Source organism: Mandrillus leucophaeus, unplaced genomic scaffold, assembly GCF_000951045.1.
Source record: "Mandrillus leucophaeus isolate KB7577 unplaced genomic scaffold, Mleu.le_1.0 Scaffold333, whole genome shotgun sequence".
Taxonomy (NCBI): domain Eukaryota; kingdom Metazoa; phylum Chordata; class Mammalia; order Primates; family Cercopithecidae; genus Mandrillus; species Mandrillus leucophaeus.
The window spans coordinates 3119242-3137568 of record NW_012103510.1 but is presented as its reverse complement, the minus strand read 5'-3'; the positions used below and the strand labels follow the sequence as shown (position 1 = coordinate 3137568).

The following is an 18327-nucleotide window of genomic DNA, read 5'->3' as shown; positions in this document are numbered from 1 at the left end:
TGACCCCGGACCAAGGGGAAGAGCCCCGAGGAGCTCACCCTGCAAGACTGTTGAGGAGGGTGGGTCTGTTTTATTTCACAGACCTTCTTCTCATGCTGTTTGGGTGGCGCCAGCTGTCAGCAGCTTGGGCTGGGTGGGCCGTGCCATCCTGCTCCCTGGGTCACTGCCATTTGCCAGGGTAAACAGTCCCGAGTGACTGTGGCTCTCACAGCATGCGATCCCCAAGGAGCCTCCCACTGGGCCCATGGGGAGGCGGGGGTGGTGTCTAGACCCACAATCAAAGTTGTCACCATTCAGGTATTTCCTCACTCTCTTCTTTCGCTCTCTCTTCCTCTCCACCCCTCCCTTTTTTTTAAACTGGGGGAGGGGAGAGGGAAGAGACTGTCTTTGATCTCAGCGGAGGAAAAAAGTCTGTTCTGTTCAGGCTTTTGGCTAACACAACAAACAGTGTTTAAAATTTAACTTTGCTTAATTAATTAGTAATTCTGTTTAATGCTGTCTGATCTCCCTCCAAAAGGTATTTTGAAGCTTGAGAAGGGAACATCAAAGGGAGCCGGGTGAAGATGGTCAAGTAATGCATTTAATCTGGCAGTTGCTGAGGGTGGAGAGCTGCCAGGCTGGGAGCTAATGGGGAGAGAACCGTCATTTGGTAAACACAGCAAGCCGACTCCTCGTGGCTATGGTGTGAGGAGGGACAGGGAGCAGCTTCCAAAGAGAAGGAGCTCTTCAAACCAGTACCACTCCCCCAGATTCATATGAGCTGACAATAGGCTTTAAGAAAGCAGAGTTGACATTTTCTTTCTTCCATGGCCACTGTATGGTTGGGCAGGTTGTGTACTGCACAAGGGTTTCCAACCAAGCAGGCAAGTTACAGGTGAAATTGTCTGTGCCCTGCTCCTCAAGCACATATCCTGTGCTTAGAAGTGGAGGGTAGCACACATCTAAAGCAGCAATCGATCCACAGACTTTTTCCTGAAGGGCCAAGATAGTATGTATTTCAGACTTTGTGGGCTCTGTTGCAACAGTTCAACTCTGCTGTCATAGAGTGAAAGAAGCCATGGACAATGCAAATAAGCATGGCCGTGTCCCAATAAAACTTTATTTACAGAAACAGGAGGTGGGCCAGGTTTGGCTCAGCAAATGCACTTTGCCACTTCCTGCTCTAAGTCACCCAAAAGTGCTTCTTAGGCAAGTGAAAGGCCTTTTTTCCCACCTGGTCCTCTGCTTTCCCTTTTTCTTCCAAATGAGCAGTGTCTCCTGCAGTTCCTCAGACTTTCAGTTGAAGAGTGATCAGCATGATCGGTACTCCCTGATATTTAGGCCCCCAAAAGATAATTTCCCAAGGGGAAAAATGGCTGCGCTAAACCAGAATCAGAGGCAGAGAATGGACTCAGACTCTGGTGCCAAAGCTGATCTCAACAGAAATACATCATTGCAATCCCCCTTGGCATGACCTGGGCGGCCTGCAGCGAGCACCAGTCCCCCTCTCCTGCTTCCCATGAGCCTGCGCTCACTGATGGGTGGAGGGTGGTTTCTTCTGCACGGGGCTGACTGGGGGCCTTGGTGGCTTGACTTAGTTTAGTTTCAGAGGGCTCATATGTGGATGAGGCCTGGCCCCTGCCCCAGCATTGGGGTCTGCATGGCCAGTTCTCTGCCACCTCGTCTGGCTACTGGGCAGGGGACAATAGGAGGGTGAATGACCTTTGGTGGAGATAGAGTGCTGACTATCCTTGTTCCTGACCCCCACAGTCCCAGGGCAGGATGGATCACAGGCCCCATGCTGGGAGGGGCCCCTGGCGGGTTCAGCTGACCTGTGGATGTCTGGGTGGCTTTCTGAGCTGGGATGGGATGAGGGAGCCACTGGTGAAGAGAGGACAATCTGGACCACCGTAGTCTTTGGGGAAGACATATGAGGGGTCGAGGGGGATGTTTTCCAGCCCCTTCAGGTGAGGAGAAAGGAAGGAAGAGGGGAGGTCCTGAGGGAAGACAGGCTGTCCGTGCGTGGTGGAGGAAGAGTGCTCCAGAGGAGGAGAGAGCAGGGACAGAGGTTCCTTTTCTTTGGATTTTATCAAGTGGAACATGAAAGGCAACATTGAACCTGAAGGTGGTTTTCTGATAACTTCCCTTTGAACTTGAAGTTTGGTTTCGACAAGCCTGGCCAGCTTGCATCTCCAGCCAGGACCTCTGCAGAGAGAGGCAGCAGCTTTGAAGATGGATCTGGGCTTTGTTTTTCTTTCTTCTTTTTCTTTCTCTTCTTTCCCCCTGCCTGGGAGGGGTGAGTAGAGGATGCTGCAGGCCGTGATATTACTCTGGTTTCTCCAGTGGGGCAGTTTGGGGTCAAGCGGGATCGTTGGGATCTGGGCTGTCAGCTGGGACCACAGCCCGTCTATATCCTTGGCAAAGCCAGCATTTATCGAGCACCTACTGAGTGCCGGCCACTGTGCTCTGTAAGCCCTTTCCTCATTGCCCTTTCCCAATAGCCCTGTGAAGGTGAGGCCGTCGTGTTCCCATTTTACAGACGAGGGGACTGAGGTCCAGAGGAGTCAAGGGCCTTGTCCAAAGCTGCCTACACAGGCTGTGTATATTTGATATAATGCTTTTGTGTCCATTTGCATTCCTGAAGCCTCCGTTTTGAGAAAACTTAGCTGCTAACTGTCCTGTTCCCAGGAGTCAGTGGGGTGGGGTCATCGGTCCCCACAGCTGGGGAATTGAGACGTCTGAAGAAGGTATGTGACCCACCCAGGGTCACACAGTGCCAGAGAACAGAACCCAGGTGGAGATGACCACTGCCCTGGCTGGCCGGCCTCCATTAGACAGAGAGAGGCAGGCTGAGAGAAGCACCGAGTCTCCTGAATTGAGCCATGAAAGGCATGGAGGGGCAGCCTAGTGGACTGACTGTGAGCATGATTCAGGCTGCCTGGGTTCAAATCCCAGCTCTGTCGTTTACTGGCAAGGCACTTATCCTCTCCAAGCTTCAGTTTTCCCATGTGGAAAATGGAGCTAATCATAATAACTGCCTCACAGGGCTTCGTGAGGATGGAGTTAGTAAACAGCAAGTGCTTAGTCATTGCTGCCTCATCTTTACGTACAGTGGCGCCAAGGGGAAGTGCCTTCGTTAACTGCAGAGGAGAGAGCTCCCAGCCCGCAGGACCGAGCAGAGCAGGAGAGCAGGGGCCCAGGCCCACTGGGGGCATCCCCACTGTGCCTGGCCCAGGGACTGCGCTTAGGTCCTTGCTTGCATAGCTGGGGTGTGTGAGTGTGGTAGGAGTGTGGGATCAGAGAGACACAAAGCCCCCATCTAGTTGCCTGGCCCAGCGGCCTCATTTCTCCAGGCTGCTGACTTCCCAAGAAAGTCCTGCTTTGCCTTCCTCTCTGACTGGGGAGTCTCAGCTCCTCACATAACCCCCGGCCACATCTGGGTCAGGGTAGAAGGACCAGGCTCCCTTCCCGGAGTAGGAGCCAGGCCGTTTCTTCACCTTTAAAACAGGACAACACATTTACTACCCCAGGGCAACAGAGGGAATCAGATGAGAGGAGCTGAGAGTGTGGCCTGGAAAAGATGTCTCCGGCAAACCCCAGCCCCACTATCAGACAGAGACAAAATGGCAGAAGGGACTAAAGGAGGCTTATGGGACATTCCAAGAATTGATGGCACTTTGTAGTCTGGGTCCTAAGTCAAGGAGGATGGTGCTACCCTGAGCTGGCTTCCTCAGGAAAATAGTGTCAGTAGGTCGTGGGATTTCACACTTACCCTCCCACAGCTCCTGGCAGGCCACACACAGGGCCGTGACCTTTGGCAGAGAAGGGGGAACCTGGGGTGAGCAGAGGCCAAATGCAAGGTTCAGGATGAGTGTGCTCCCTGAAGATGCCTTTTGTGTATGTGCGAGTGTGTGTGCATGTGTGAGTGTGCATATGTGTGCGAGCAGGTGTGATGCATGAGTGTACATATATGTGCGTGTGTGCATGTGCAGACGTGTGTATGTGTGTGCATGTGTGCTTGTGCATACATATATGTGGACGAGTGCCAACCCAGTTGAACTCTGTTTCTGGCCCTCCTTCTGGCCATCCACCAAGGTGCCGTAGGCTGTGCCCAGGTGGTAGCACCTTTGAGGAGGCCAAAATGTCAGCACGCAAGGCAGTGAGACTGCAGAAAATGGCCATGGTTCCTAAGCTCCCTCGCCAGGCTCCAGAAGCACCCCTCCACTCTCATCCATCTACCCTCTGGCCTGACGCTGCTCTGGGTGGCTGTGTGCCTCCACAGGGCAGAAGTCACAGGCTGGTAGGGGCCTGAGGGGGCCCCCGACAGTGCAAATGGGTGTACCATGCTTGGCGGGGGGTCTCCCCAGGCAGTACCAGGTGCCAGAGTAGTGTGATGTTGACCCCAGCAAATGGGCAGGGCAGGAGTGGGCCCAGCCCACTGGCGAGAATGTCCAGGCCAGGCCTGGAAGACGAAGGTGCAGTGAGTGCAGTGCCCTGCGTCTGGACCCTGGTCCTCATGCTCCCTCGCCTCCCTCCCTGACAGTGGCCCTGCCTCCTGAGAAGACCGACGGGCTGGGCAGCGGAGATGAGAAGAAGATGGAGAGAGTGAGCGAACCCTGCCCAGGCTCCAAGAAGCAGCTGAAGTTTGAAGTAAGTTTCCTTTTGGTGCTGGGTCCTAGGGAGATGAGATGGGTTTTCTCAACTTTGTGCTTTGGGAGGAGGGAAGCTGAGGCCCTTCCAGACAGGAAGGCCCTTCCTCTGCATGAACAGCACCCTCTGTGGGAGGTTCTTCCTGCCACATCTGGGGCTGTCCTGGCTCAGGGCAGACCCCAGGGACTCACCACTGCCCACCTGCTCAGCCTGGTCCCAGCCCCTCCATGCGAGGTGTGCCCAGCAGCCTGGGAGAAGGCATGAGAGTAGACGAGGGAGGCAGGACTCTGGCCCTGCTGCTGCTGTCACCTCTCTGGACCTCAGTTTGCTTGGTGAAACCTTCCCTTCCAACTCTTGAGGCTGTTCTGGGGGTGCCTGCGGGGGCTCTCAGGTGGAATGGACGAGCAGGAGGCACAGGCAGGTCCCTGACGCTCTCTGGGCCTCAGTTTCCCCATGTGGGCAACACCAGGGATGTGCCTTTCTGTGGCTCTGCGCGGTGCCTGGAGGAGGGAGCAGAGGCTGTGGGCGGAGGTTGGTGAGGCTCTGAGCGTAGGGGTAGGAGGTGGGAGAGGGATGCACAGGAGAGCCTTTGGGAAGAGAAGGATCTTTGGGGTGAGAAGGGGACACTTGAGTGCCCCAGACCCAGTGGCTGCACGGTCTGTTCCCCACTGCCTGATAGTGTAGCATGCCCCTCTGCACCCAGCACAGTGCCCAGTGCTGAGAGCCAGGCCCAGGCCTGCTGCATGGAGCTTCCCCACTGCTCCGCCCTCCTTGCTCCCTTCTTCCTTCCCTATGTTTGCCTTCCTGAGACCACCAGGACATAGCTCTAGAGTCAGCAGGCCTGGGTTCAAATCCTGGCTATACACTTAGTGGCTGTGTGACTTTGGGGCAAGTTCCCTAAAGTCTCAGTGGTCTCACGTGCCTCGCCTGTAAGGTGGGGACAGTGGTGATGTCTGTTGCATTGGGCTGTTGTCAGCATCATGAGTTCATGCGCCTAAAGGTCTAAAGTGCTTAAGAGGGTGTCCCTCTTTCTAACCAGTGCTGATTGGCACTGGCTAATTGCCAGGGGACCCAGCTTAGACTGGGTGTGGTTCCTGCCGTCAAGGAGTGCACAATGTGACCAGGGGACAGTTGAGTGCCCCAGACCCAGTGGCTGCAGAGTCAGTGATGAGATGAGATCTGGGAGCCCGGGGTGGGGGTCAGGCCGAGGGGTGTGGGGTAACAGACACTTGGCATTTCCAGGCTCTCTGCGGTGCCCGGAGGAGGGAACAGCAGCTGGCGGTGGAGACTGGGGAGGTGGGTGAGGCTCTGAGTTGGGAGAGGGGTGCACAGCGGAACCTTTGAGGTGAGAAGGGTCTTTCAGGCAGAGGGAGCTGCAGGAGCAAGGGCCTGGAGGTTGAAGTGCCAGCGTGCTGTGTGGGGAGAATGAGCTGTGTCATGTGGCCTGTGCTGGATGGTGGGACATGGGGGAGACGCCCTGTGTGCAGGGTCCCAGGTGACCGATCTTACCCCGTTTCCAGTGTCGTCTCCCTGCCATGCCCCACCATCCTGCACAGGCCACACCACACAGCTTGCTCTCCCCACACAGCACACCAGCACTGCAGCCTCCAAGAGGCTTGAAGGCTCGCCTGAGGAGGACAGGTAGTGTCTAGTAGGAATTAGGGCTGCCAGCTTCTTCCTGGAGCCCAGCCCCACCCTAAGCCCACCTGGGTCCTTGTAGGGTCTTTTGGGGAGCTTGGCAAAGCCCAGGGCTAAACTCAGTGGCAGAAGGAAGACCGGGCCCAGGCATCCTGCCTCCCTGGAAGCCCAAGTGTGCTTGCTTCTGGAGGCGCAGGCTCGGGACTGAGCTGTGGTCCACAGGCAGGACTCACCTGACAAGCCCAGATGGGGTGTGGGAGAGGCCTAGGAGACACACATGTGACAGGTGGGGCAAGTGGCCACAGTTACTGAACTCATGTTTCTGAAGCTCAGACCCAAGCTGTCTTGGAAACAGGTAAATGGTATGTGTGTGTGTGTGTGTGTGTGTGTGTGTGTGTACATAGGTATGTGTGTGTAGGGTGTGCACGTATGGGGTGTACCTGTATAGGTGTGCGTGTGTATAGGTACATGTTTAGGGGTAAGCATGTGTGTGTGTGTGTGTGTAGGGGTGTGTATGTAGGCACGTGTGTCATGCTACATGAAACAGTACCTCGGGCAGCAATGAGGGCCCTTGGCAGGTGTCAAACGGGCGTGGCTGAAGCAAGGTTGGCTTTGAACTCAGCGTAGGCGCCTGAGAATTGCTGGAGGGAAATGGCTTAGAGCTGCAGTAGCCAGGGCCAGGACGCTGTGCTGGGGCTCACTCCCCTAGTGTTCGCAGATAGCTGCCTTCCCCTCTCTGGGGAGCTGAGCCTTCCTCCTGCCAGGCCAGCCGGATGCCACCTTCTTGATGGCAGAAGGAGAGGTGGAGTTTGGCATGCCATGGAACAAAATGGTCTTGTTTCCATAGAATCTTATGGATCTGAAAGGCTGTTTGTGGAGCCCTTTCCTGCTGAACAGCATGCTTCCTAGAACTGTTCGTCTGACACTCAGCCAGCCTCTGCACACAGCCCTCCGGTGACCAGCTCACCGCTTCGCGGCTCATATTCCCTAGGGTCAGACACTTCAGGTTGCTGAAAATGATAATAATGAAATGATTGTTTCATTGATTATTGATTGAAATAATTATTTCAGTGAAATAATATGTTAATCATTACAGCAAAAGTAACAGCTACTACCATTGATTGAGCTTTTCCATGTGCCAGACAGTGCTCCAAGCACAGGTGTAAATGACACCAGCATTTGCCCTCCACTTCCTGTTTCCAGTTCCCCTAAGCAGACCTGGCCACATGGCACTGGGAGCAGGCAGTGTGTAGGGGAGGCGATCCTGGAGCACAGGTGCGAGGAAGGAGGGAAGCCAGCGAAGTCTGAGTTCATCTGTGGGCTCTGCCTGCTGGAGAGCCTCCTAGGAGCCACGTAGCATGCGCTCAGATTTGTCCCAGGGAGGGGTGAGGAGGCCCGGCATTTCCACTGCCTCCTGTCCCTCCCTTGCTCCATCGCCTCTGCGCATTCCTTCCCGGGCTCTTCAGGGCTGCCCTGAGACAGAAGAGCGTACATGAGGCGGGAGGTTGGGAACTGTCCCCACCACAGGTGCAGGGAAACAGCTGGGCTGAGGGCATGTGGATGGGGCATTTAATCTTCCCAGCAACTTCGTGGGAGAGAGGCTACCATTTTCCATAATGTATACAAAGAGAAACTGAGGCACAGCAGAGGGCAGTGACATGCCCAGGGTCACACAGCTGTGGAGGGCCCTGCAGGGGCTGGGGCCTGGGGCTGACTGACACCCGAGCTCCTCATGCTCATGCTGTCCTACCCCGGCATGCTGCTGGGGCTCCCAAGTTGATGCTCCCTTGCCTTCTAGTTGCTTGTTGCCCTTGGTCCAAGTTCAGCTTTTCTGAGACCACAGCGCCTCTTCTCAGACCCCCTGTGTTTCCTTTGTCTTTCAAGACCCACAGACCACCAGGCACCCCTGCAGGCATCCCTCCCTAGGCCAAACCTCCCCTGCCCGGGCTCTGGCTACCCTCCTGGGCCAGTTCTGTCTTGGCCAAGGTGCTCCCTGTCCCCTCAAGGTCTGGGGAGGGCAGAGGACAGGTGGCCACCCCTTGGCCTGGCCTCTAGGCCCAGGCTTCCACCACCCAGTCAGTGTTGCCACAGATAGGGGACCAGCCCCACCCATCTCTCTGCATCCAGGAGCTCCAGTGCGATGTGTCTGTGGAGGAGGACAGCCGGCAGGAGTGGACCTTCACCCTGTACGACTTTGACAACAACGGCAAGGTCACCCGAGAGGTGAGTGCACCTGCCTGGCCTCTTGCTGTGCATCATGCCCGCAGGCACAGGGCCTGGGCACAGCACCCTGCCACTGCCACTTCTCACCCCTGCATCGGTCCTGCCCCTCAGGGAAAGCTGTAATAGCTGGGGAGTTGCTGGGAGCTCCTGCGAGGTCTGGAGGAGCATCCCAGAGCTGCTGGCAAGTGGGAAGAGGACAGGGAGGGAGGGCAGCTCCCCTGCTCTCAGCCCAGGCACTGCCTCTCAGTGTCCTCTCTTCCCACTTGCCAGCAGCTCTGGGATGCTCCTCCAGATCTCGCAGGAGCTCTGTGGGTAGTGCAGGAGAAGTTCATCTTTATGCTGCCAGATGTGAGTTCTGGGTTAACAAGGTCACCTCCTTCTCAGGCTGTGGTTTAGGAGCTGTTCCAACAGGTTGGAGGAGGAAGTTGTGACTTTTAAGCACCCAGGACTCTTTGACATGTAAGTGACAGAATACATGCTCCAACTGCTGTATTTAAAAAAAAAAAAAAAAAAAGGAATACAATACATTGGGTCATGTAACTGAAATTTGGTCCAGGGTCTGACTTCATGGATGGCTTGACCCAGAGGCTCGGTGGCTTCAGGACAAGGTTTTCATCACTGCTCTGTTTCCTCAGTCTATTTCCTCTGTTCCTCAGCTTTATTTCCCTTCTTGTGAGGCAGACTCTCCCCTTGGCAGTAGCAAGATGATTGATGACAGCTTCAACCTGCATTGTCCTTCGCTGCCTTGGTAATGAGAGGAAGGGAGAGAGTTTCCAAGGAAGGTGGCCCAGCCTGGCCCTGGAGAAAGTGTTCACTGGGTCATGTCTTCCTCCCACCGAGGAGCCAGGGAGTGGTTTTGAGTGGAGGGAGGACTGGTCTGGTGTTTCCCTGGTCTATTTTTAGCCCTGACGCCACTCCTCAAATTTGGCTGTAAATACGATTCCCTTCGACGCCTTCTGAGTGCCAGGGCGGATGGGCTCCCACCTCACCGCATCTGCAGCCCAGAGCTGGGGTGTGAGCCAGCTTTCCAATCAGAAAGAAGACCTGCTCCTCCTTCAGGCGTTCGTTCATGCAGGAAATAGCACACCGATTCCTGCGTGTCTGGCCCTGTGTAGTCAGTGAGGTTGATTTTCAAGCTAGAATTGCCAGAGCACATAGGCTCTGAGACCCTCGGTCTGCTGGGACCACCTCCACCCTGATTAGACACCAGGGCCCCAGGTCCTCTAAGGTATCAGAAGTCTGGGGGATGAAGTGAGTGTCCCTCAGCCACCTCATCTGTATAATGAAGCCTCCTTCATGGGCTGCCCAAGATAGAGAGAGTGAGCAAACAGGTCCTTATGAAGAAGCCAGAGGGAAGGACAGGAGGAACAAGGAGAGCCCTCTGTGGGCCTCGTTGGAAGAGGTGGGGTCACTGAGCAAGCCAGCTAGGGAGTGCCTAGAGCCTGGGTCTCAAACTTGTGGCCCCCACAATTTCAGTCTGGCCCCCAGATGTTCTGGTCTGGTCCCCCAAAGGGTTTTGGTAAAAATCAGTTGTCAATATCAGTGATTCTGAAGATTTAACTGAAGATCCTGGATTTCTGGCTTTTCTGTGTGACCCCCTCCCACCTGCATTGTCAGAGGACAAGCCGCCACGCCTCCCAGGATAGGGTCAGATAGGGTCAGCGCCTCTGTTGGCCCCCACTACTCTGGGCCGCCCACCTACATGCCTGCCTGTTTGGGGCTGCGCTGGGGTTGCCTCAGCTGCTTCAGCCTGCAGGACTTAACAGGCAGGAGGTGAAGGATTGCTGGGCAGGTAACTGGCCACGGATGCGTCTGCTTCATAGAGAAAAAATGTCTTCTCCAGAGGTTTCCAATGCCAATTAAAGCAGGACGTTGCCCCCCTCCCCAACACCAGACAAGTGACCGCAGCAGATACCCAGACAGAAAAGGCCTAGTGAGGGGAATCTGTGCCCTCCAGCCCCAATCAGAAGGGTTTTGAGACACCCAGGGAACATTGTGTGGACACCCCATTCTGGTTGAGGGTTACCTGAGGCTCAGAGAGATGAGATTTGGTCAAGTTCTCACAGATTAGTTTATCTTTTAGGGACGGTCTCAGCCAGCTCAAGCTGCCATAACAAAATACCACAGACTGGGTGGCTTAGCAGAAATTTATTCCTCACAGTTCTGGAGGCTGAAAGTCCAAGACTGAGGTGCCACCTACTTCAGCTCCTGGTGAGGACTCACTTCCTGGCTTGCAGACGGCCGTCTTCTCACTGTGTCCTCACGTGGTGGAGAGACCTCTTCTGGTGTCTCTTCCTTTTTTCCTAAAAAGAGATGGGATCTGGCACTGTCGCTCAGGCTGGAGTGCAATGGTGTGCTCACGGCTCACTACAGCCTCAAACTCCTAGGCTCAAGTGATCCTCCCACCTCAGCCTCCCAAGTAGCTGGGACTACAGGTGTGCACCACCACACATGGCTATTTTTTTTTTTTTAATTTTTGGTAAAGAATGTTATGTTGCCCAGGCTGGTCTTGAACTTCTGGGCTGAAGTGATCCTCCCACTTTGGCCTCCCAAAGTGCTGGGATTCCAGGTGTGAGCCATATCCCAGCTCTCCTCTTCTTCTAAGGGCCCTGATCTCCTATCATGGTCCTGCCTTCATGACCTCGTTTAACCTTAGTTATCTCCTTACTCCAAATACAATCACATTGGGGGTTAGGGCTTCAACCTGTGGATTTGCAAGTGAGTGGGGAGCCACAATTCAGTCCATAGCAGGGACACGTCTCCCTTTCCAGTTTTCATTTCAAACCCGAAGCGGATGCTCTTGATGCTCCCACCCCATTTTCCCTGGGCCCACCTTGAAGTTCACCTGCTACCATGGTGGACGGTGCCCACTGTAAGAACTTCCTCAGGTACAGGGAGCTGGCTTGGCCCTTGCAGGGAAACCCAAAAGCACAAGGGAGGGTGGGGCACAGTGGCTCATGGCTCATACCTGTAATCCCAGCACTTAGGGAGACTGAGGTCGGAGGATCGCTTGAGACTGGGAGTTCTAGGCTGCAGTGAGCCATGATCACACCCCTGCACTCCAGCCTGGGTGACAGAGTGAGACCCCATCTCAAACAAACAAACAAAAATCCAAAGTACAGGGAATGTAGCATCCTCGGGGAGCTCTCAGGCAGTGAGGAATGAGAGTCCATTTCTAAACCCTCCCTCTATCTCGATGAGGCTGTTCCAAGGTGGCCTCCACACTCCCTCCAGGGCCCCAGTGTGACTGAGCCCCAGTTGCCCCTGGCTGTAACCTGTTCTTTTCCTTTTCTCTTATGGGATCTTCCTCTTCTCTCTCCCTGCTCCCTCACTTCTGCTTCCTAGGATCTCTTCCCAAATGAACCTCAGACATCCAGGTTTCTGCCTTAGGCTCTGCTTTGGGGCAGCCAGAGGGGTTCAGGCCTGCAGCATCCACCGGGCCCTCTGGTTTCTATTTTCAAGGCCCCGTGACTGAAACCCCACATGGGTCTCCGCTTCCCTCCCATTCAGGACATCACCAGCTTGCTGCACACCATCTATGAGGTGGTGGACTCCTCTGTCAACCACTCCCCGACATCCAGCAAGATGCTGCGGGTAAAGCTCACTGTGGCCCCCGAGGGCAGCCAGAGCAAGAGGAGCATCCTTGTCAATCAGGCCGGTGAGGGCTGCAGGGCTGAGCCTGGGAAACAGCGTCCTCCTATCTCTTGGGAAGGACCAGAGCCTTCCTGGGAGGGCTGGAAGGGAACCTGTGGGCTTTCTGGGGCAGCTGCTTTGTGGACAGGTGGGGTTCAAATGGGTCCTTGAAGGGGTAGGAGGAAGGGTGGGAAGGGGAGGGAAGGGATTCTGGGTGAGAGGCCTCACATAGGCAGAGCCATGCTGCTGGTATAAAGGCTGGTGTTGTGGGCAGCACGGCGTCTGCAAGCCTTGAGGCCAGCTAGAAGGAGGTGAGGCTGGAGGGGGAGTCTGGGGGAGGAGGTGAGGCTAGATGGGGACGTGTCCAGGGCAGGTAGCCTTGAGACCCCTTTACTTAGCCCCAGCTCAGGGAACCCTCCCACAGTGACCTTGCAAAGCAGCTGCACGCCAGGCAGCCCTGGGGAGGGTGGGAGCAGGTGGCTTACCTGGTGTCTCCTGTGCTTCTCGGACCGGACTCAGACCTGCAGAGCACAAGGCCCCGAGCAGAGACCAAGCCCACTGAGGAGCTGCGGAGCTGGGAGAAGAAGCAGCGAGCCCCGCTCAGGTATGTGGGCATGGTGCACATAAGCATATGTTGAACACCAGCTGTATACCTGCATCTGAAGGATTCAGAGCAAGAAGTTTTGCTCTGGTCTGTGTTCTCTTCAGGGAGCCAACGCTTTTGATGCACAGACTCATAAATCAAATGAAAATATTAACAAATAACTACATGTAGTCCACATCCTTTTATGGAACACATCGTGGGCAGACAAGACTGGAGTCCAGCATTTTTGGGGCTTTGGAAAGGTGCTCTCAGCAGTGCATCAGGCTCTGACGCATTGCTGTTTCTACTGGGAGATGATTGGATGTTCACACTAAGTGAGATAGAGACCGTAAACACCTTCCCATCCCTTTAGGGTGGGCCTGGCTGCCACGTGGGTTATGAAAAATCTTGTTTTTCAGGCTTTTTGGATTTCAGAATGGTGGATAAGGAATTATGAGGCTGTAGTTAATTTTCACCTGTTATTTCTTCAGCTGCAAGGGAGGAAGGGAGGAAAGGAAAGAGAGATTGTTTAAAGAAAGGGATTGAGTAAACAACAGTAACATGGCAGGCGTGAGGCTGTGTTAACCTGTAGTGTAAATGGTAAGGGAATGACCGGAGCTGGATTAGTACTCGCTTAGGGGAAAGAAAAAACAGTTCAAGCAGGGTCACAGCTAGGTGTGGGGACAGGGCTGCGAATCAGAGGGACCCAGGCTGGCTAGAGATCCTGGGGGAAGGTGGTACTGTGTTGTGTGGGAAGGAAGCCAGGACGGGAGCAGATCAAAGAGGTCTTTGGAGGAGAGGACCAGGGAGCCCCGAGCCCTGCAGGAGAAAAAGAAAGCCTCTGGCAGCATTTCTCCCCACCCCTCCATACACACTGTGTTAGTCACAAGTGTGTGTGCACACACACACTCATACACTGGTGAGGCCCATCCTGGGCCGTAGGGCTGGTCATGGGGTCTGCCACCCACAACTCCAACAGTTTAATGGGCTTCTGCTGCCTGTACCCCCTGGGGAACCAGAGCAGGGGTTAGGCTACCTACCTGCAGTGGGCACATACGGCTTGAAGCCTGGCACTGGGGCATTCTTAGAAGTTGGCCAATAATCTCTCACTTTTGCTTTGAACCTGTTCAGAGCAAACTCCCGTGCACTCTTCCCAGAAGCTGTGGGGAGGTCTGTCCGTGGGCTGTGGTCTGTGGTCTGTCTCTCCATCCGCAGGGAAGCAAATGGAGGCCAGCTTGTAGAGAGGGCTGTTCCTCCCCACCCTCTCCAAAGGCCAAGAAGAAAATGAATGAATGGTCCAGAGTTCGTTCTGGGGGCTTCCCAGTAGCCTGTGCACTTGCCCCCACCTGGTGGTCGGTGTCACCCCACTCACTTTCCTCCCCTGCCGTAGGTTCCAGGGTGACAGCCGCCTGGAGCAGTCTGGCTGCTACCACCATTGCGTAGATGAGAACATCGAGAGGAGAAACCACTACTTAGATCTCGCCGGGATAGAAAACTACACGTCCCAGTTTGGGCCTGGTAAGGGACTCGAGCACCCTGCGCTGGGCGATGAGGGCAGGGCGTGGCTGGACGGGCCATGCGGGCCATGCGGGTGGTGTTCACTGCTACCCCAGGCTTCAGGAAGACAGCTATTATGGGACAGGTCAAAGACTCTTGGAGAAAGTGACATTAAAAACGGTTTCAAAATTAAAGTAATACATGCACGAAATTGAACAAAATCAAATAGTATCTAAGGACTTAGCACCCAATGACAAACAACAGTTCCGTGCCCCAACCCAGCCCATTCAAGCCCTGTTCCCTGGGCAACCACTTTGACCCCTCCTGGCTGTTTCTTCCAGCGAGAACCTCGGTTTCCCTAGGTACAGTGCTGCTGTGTCTTTATCAGCCTTGACCTATGTTGACCTCTTGCTCAATTTCACTCCCACAACTCCCTTCTCCCCTTTCTCTTCATATGTTTAATTCCTCTAGAAGTTACTTCTGTATGTTTTTAGCAATATACTTAGAGTTCTTTCTTGCCCCAGTGACCTTAGACGGTTTTTGGGGTCTCTGCTGCCATCTCTCTTTCTCGGCTCCCTCTCGGAGAGTATTTTTTAAGACCTACCGAAGAACCAGTTCTTCCCACTTAGCAGATGGGAAAGTTCCATTTCAGAGAGTTTTCCTGCAAGGCAGTGAGGGGCAGTCGGGCATTGGGAGGTAGCTCTGGTCTTGGAGAACTGGGGGTGGGGGTGATGTCTGGGGTACAGCACAAGCCCCAGCACACAGTAGGTGCTCATTAAATGTCTGTTGAATTGGTTCCTAGGCTCCCCTTCCGTGGCCCAGAAGTCAGAACTGCCCCCCCGCACCTCCAATCCCACTCGGTCTCGCTCCCATGAGCCGGAAGCCATCCACGTCCCACACCGAAAGCCCCAAGGCGTGGACCCGGGCTCCTTCCACTTCCTTGACACCCCAATCGCCAAGGTCTCAGAGCTCCAGCAACGGCTCCGGGGCACCCAGGACGGGAGCAAGCACTTTGTGAGGTCCCCCAAGGTCCAGGGCAAGAGCGTGGGTGTGGGCCACGTGGCCAGAGGGGCAAGAAACAAGCCCCCTCTGGGACCCGCCTTCCCTGCGGTGTCCCCCTCCGCCCACCTGGCCGCCAGCCCGGCCCTCCTCCCCTCCCTAGCCCCCCTCGGGCACAAGAAGCACAAGCACCGAGCCAAGGAGAGCCAGCAGGGCTGCCGGGGCCTACAGGCACCGCTGGCCTCGGGTGGCCCCATCCTGGGGCGGGAGCACCTGCGGGAGCTGCCCGCCGTGGTGGTATATGAGAGCCAGGCCGGGCAGCCGGTCCAGAGACATGAGCACCACCACCACCACGAACATCACCACCATTACCACCACTTCTACCAGACATAGAGCCCCTCCCCAGGGCCCCACCCTGCCGTATGAAGGACCCCACCCCCGACACCCCAAGGCATTATTATTCTATTAATTATTGTTATTATGACGATTATTGTTATTAATAATTATTGTTACTCCACTAATATTTAGCTAGCCTTCATGTAGAAGATCTATGGAAACACAGAACTAAACTTTTATTTATATGTTGTGGGGACTGCATAACTAGCCCAGGAAATGACTCTGGTTTGGAGTGGCCTGTAATGGACAGAGGCTCCCTGGAGGCTCAGGAGCTGCAGCATCTGTGCGGATCAGCCCACACCCTTCCCAGAGCCGGGGAGCCCTCAGCCCCAACTCTGCCCCACCCCAGCCTCTTCCAGGAGAGCACCCTTACCTGGCCCAGCTTCCAGAGACCCTTGAAATCTCCGAGAAGATAAACAGCTGCTACCTCTTAGTATTATTCTGATTTTATTTTGCCCTTAACTGATTGTAATGTGCTACAAGGGATTTCAGTGGACTGCAGAGTGCGAACGTCTTGCTGTTGTGTTTTTATGTCCCAACCTAGAAACCTTAGCTGTCTTTTCTGGAGTTGTCTTTCATGCTTTTCCAGTGGGATCAAGCCCTTTTCCCCAAAGCAGTCCCATCTCTTCTGCCATGCACAACATGAAAATCCACTTCTCTTCCTTCTCCTCCTTCTCTCTCCTTTACAGCGATACATACACATATTTAAGGACTATCCCTGAGACCATCCTTCTCATTTTGGAAACTGCTAGGGAGGGAACCAACCACTTAAACAAGTGTCGTTTTCCAAGATCCGGGCAATTGTGTGCTGTTGGTTGTGGGGGAGGATGTGGCAGATATATACGTACCTACACAATTCTCTAACAGCGCTTTCTGTATCTATAGATAGATGCCATCTGTCCATTTCTATGTATCTTTCTATAAATATACACTCTCAGGTATCTTTTCTGGTGTGTAGAAATCAGTGGTTTGCTTCTCTGGATGCTTCTGGAACCCAGATGTGACCCTGCTTGTCTCCTTTTGGGGCTGGATGGCTCAGATGCTTTCATCAGAGGTCCCTTCTCGGGTTTGGGGGTCTGATGGATTTTGGAGAAAACTGCTGGGGTACAGAAGCTTGGAGGGAAAAGGGGACCATGACCAGAGTTGGGACCCTGGGGCAACATCCTCTGCAGAGAAGGATTTTGTCTGGCCAGAGCCTGGAGAAACCTGAAAAAGAACCAATCAGCTAGCCAGCGTCTCAGAGAAAAGCAGATTACACACTCAAATTGGGTAAGTTGAGCAGAGTTTAATAAAGGCAATATTTACGAAGTGTGGGCTAAGCCTCCCACGAGAATGCAGAACCCTGGGGCTGGCAGTGTGGAGCGCTACGCCCACCCCTGGGCCTGAGTGAGGAAGGAGTTATCTTTAGCAGACAGAGGACTGCTGGAGGAGTGAGAGGGGCACCTGTAGGAGCTATGACCTTTGCTCAAAGGATGCAGCCAGTCATGGGGATCCTCCAGGGAAATTAATATCCTGACCCTGCTTTCCTGCCCCTGCCTCAATCCATTGACTGAGGCCGCTGGAAGCCACCGGGCCGAGGGAGCTTGTTGATGTGGGTCACACGGGTATGTTCCCAGGTCAGAGAGGAGAGTCTACAGTGAATCTAGAGGGACACAAGAGGGAGAAGCAACTCCAGCTACCTTCCTTTCTGCCGTTTTAGCTCCCAGCTGGCATCCTCTTTTCCAGAGCCTCGAGTTTGGGTTTAATGTAGTTAGTAAGGAGTTACTTCCAAAGATAGTGGGCTTAGTTGTTACCATATTATTAATTTTATTAATGACTGATGTGCCTGGGATTGGATTAATACATTAATCCTTAGGACAGCCCCATGAGGCAGCTTGGTGGCAGCTCAGGGAGCATGTCTAAGGCTCAGAAGTTCGTAACTCCCTTGAGGCCACACACAGGGCAGAGCTGGGATTCTGGTCTCCCACTCGATCCCTTCGCCACTGGTGCAGAGCTTAATCATGGCCATGGGCTGCCCTTGTTTTGGGTTGTGGGTTGTGGGTTTCTGTCAGTGAGAAGTCGACTCAATCCAAAGTGAATGAAACCAAGTTGGAAGGCAGGGAGGGAACTGGCTTTGAGATGACAGAGTCCAGGATGTGAACTCAGCTGAGACTGGTTCTTGTCCCTCCCTCTTGTCCCTCGGATTGATACTGGTACTCAACTACATGCTTTGTCAGGGAGCCCTGACTGTTGGCCTTCTGGGTCCGCTAACCATAAGGAAAAGGACCTTCCATTAGTGTAAAGCCCAAGGCAGGATTCTGATTGGCTGGGCTTAGATCTGGTGCCCATAGCTGGACCAATCATGACATCCCAGCTGGGGTCACATGGCCAACCTGCCCGCAAGGGGGTGGGGGTCTATACCGGAAGACAGGAGGGGAGGGGTGCAGACCGGACAGGAAGTAATGGCGCCCCAGGTTCCGAATTGCTGCAACCCTGGAGGCCAGCCGGGAGTTGAAACTACTGGTTTTAGAGCAGTTCCTCTGCCTCCCTAAGCTCCACAACTATCAGGATTCTGTTACTTCTTGGTAACTGGGACTTTCCCAGCTTTAAAAACATTATTTAAAAAAATAGTAACGTGCACATGTAAAAGATTCAAATAGTACATACACAAGGTACACAGTAAAAAGTAAACTTCCCTCCATCCCAGGCCCGCCAGCATCCCTGATGCCAACTTTCTGGGTGTGGCCTAG

General features: G+C 54.2%; 1 protein-coding gene across 1 annotated transcript in view; it reads left to right on the top strand.

Annotated features, from left to right (window-relative positions):
- Nucleotides 1-16544, top strand: part of NKD1 (naked cuticle homolog 1 (Drosophila)) — a 95350-nt gene extending 78806 nt beyond the window's left edge. Inside the window, exons 4-9 of the mRNA XM_011988656.1 lie at nt 4523-4629; nt 8395-8490; nt 12001-12148; nt 12643-12727; nt 14097-14224; nt 15006-16544. Coding sequence (XP_011844046.1) covers nt 4523-4629; nt 8395-8490; nt 12001-12148; nt 12643-12727; nt 14097-14224; nt 15006-15595 — 1154 coding nt within the window. The 3' untranslated portion in view covers nt 15596-16544. The remainder of the gene's footprint in view (nt 1-4522; nt 4630-8394; nt 8491-12000; nt 12149-12642; nt 12728-14096; nt 14225-15005) is intronic.
- Nucleotides 16545-18327: the final 1783 nt, after the last annotated feature.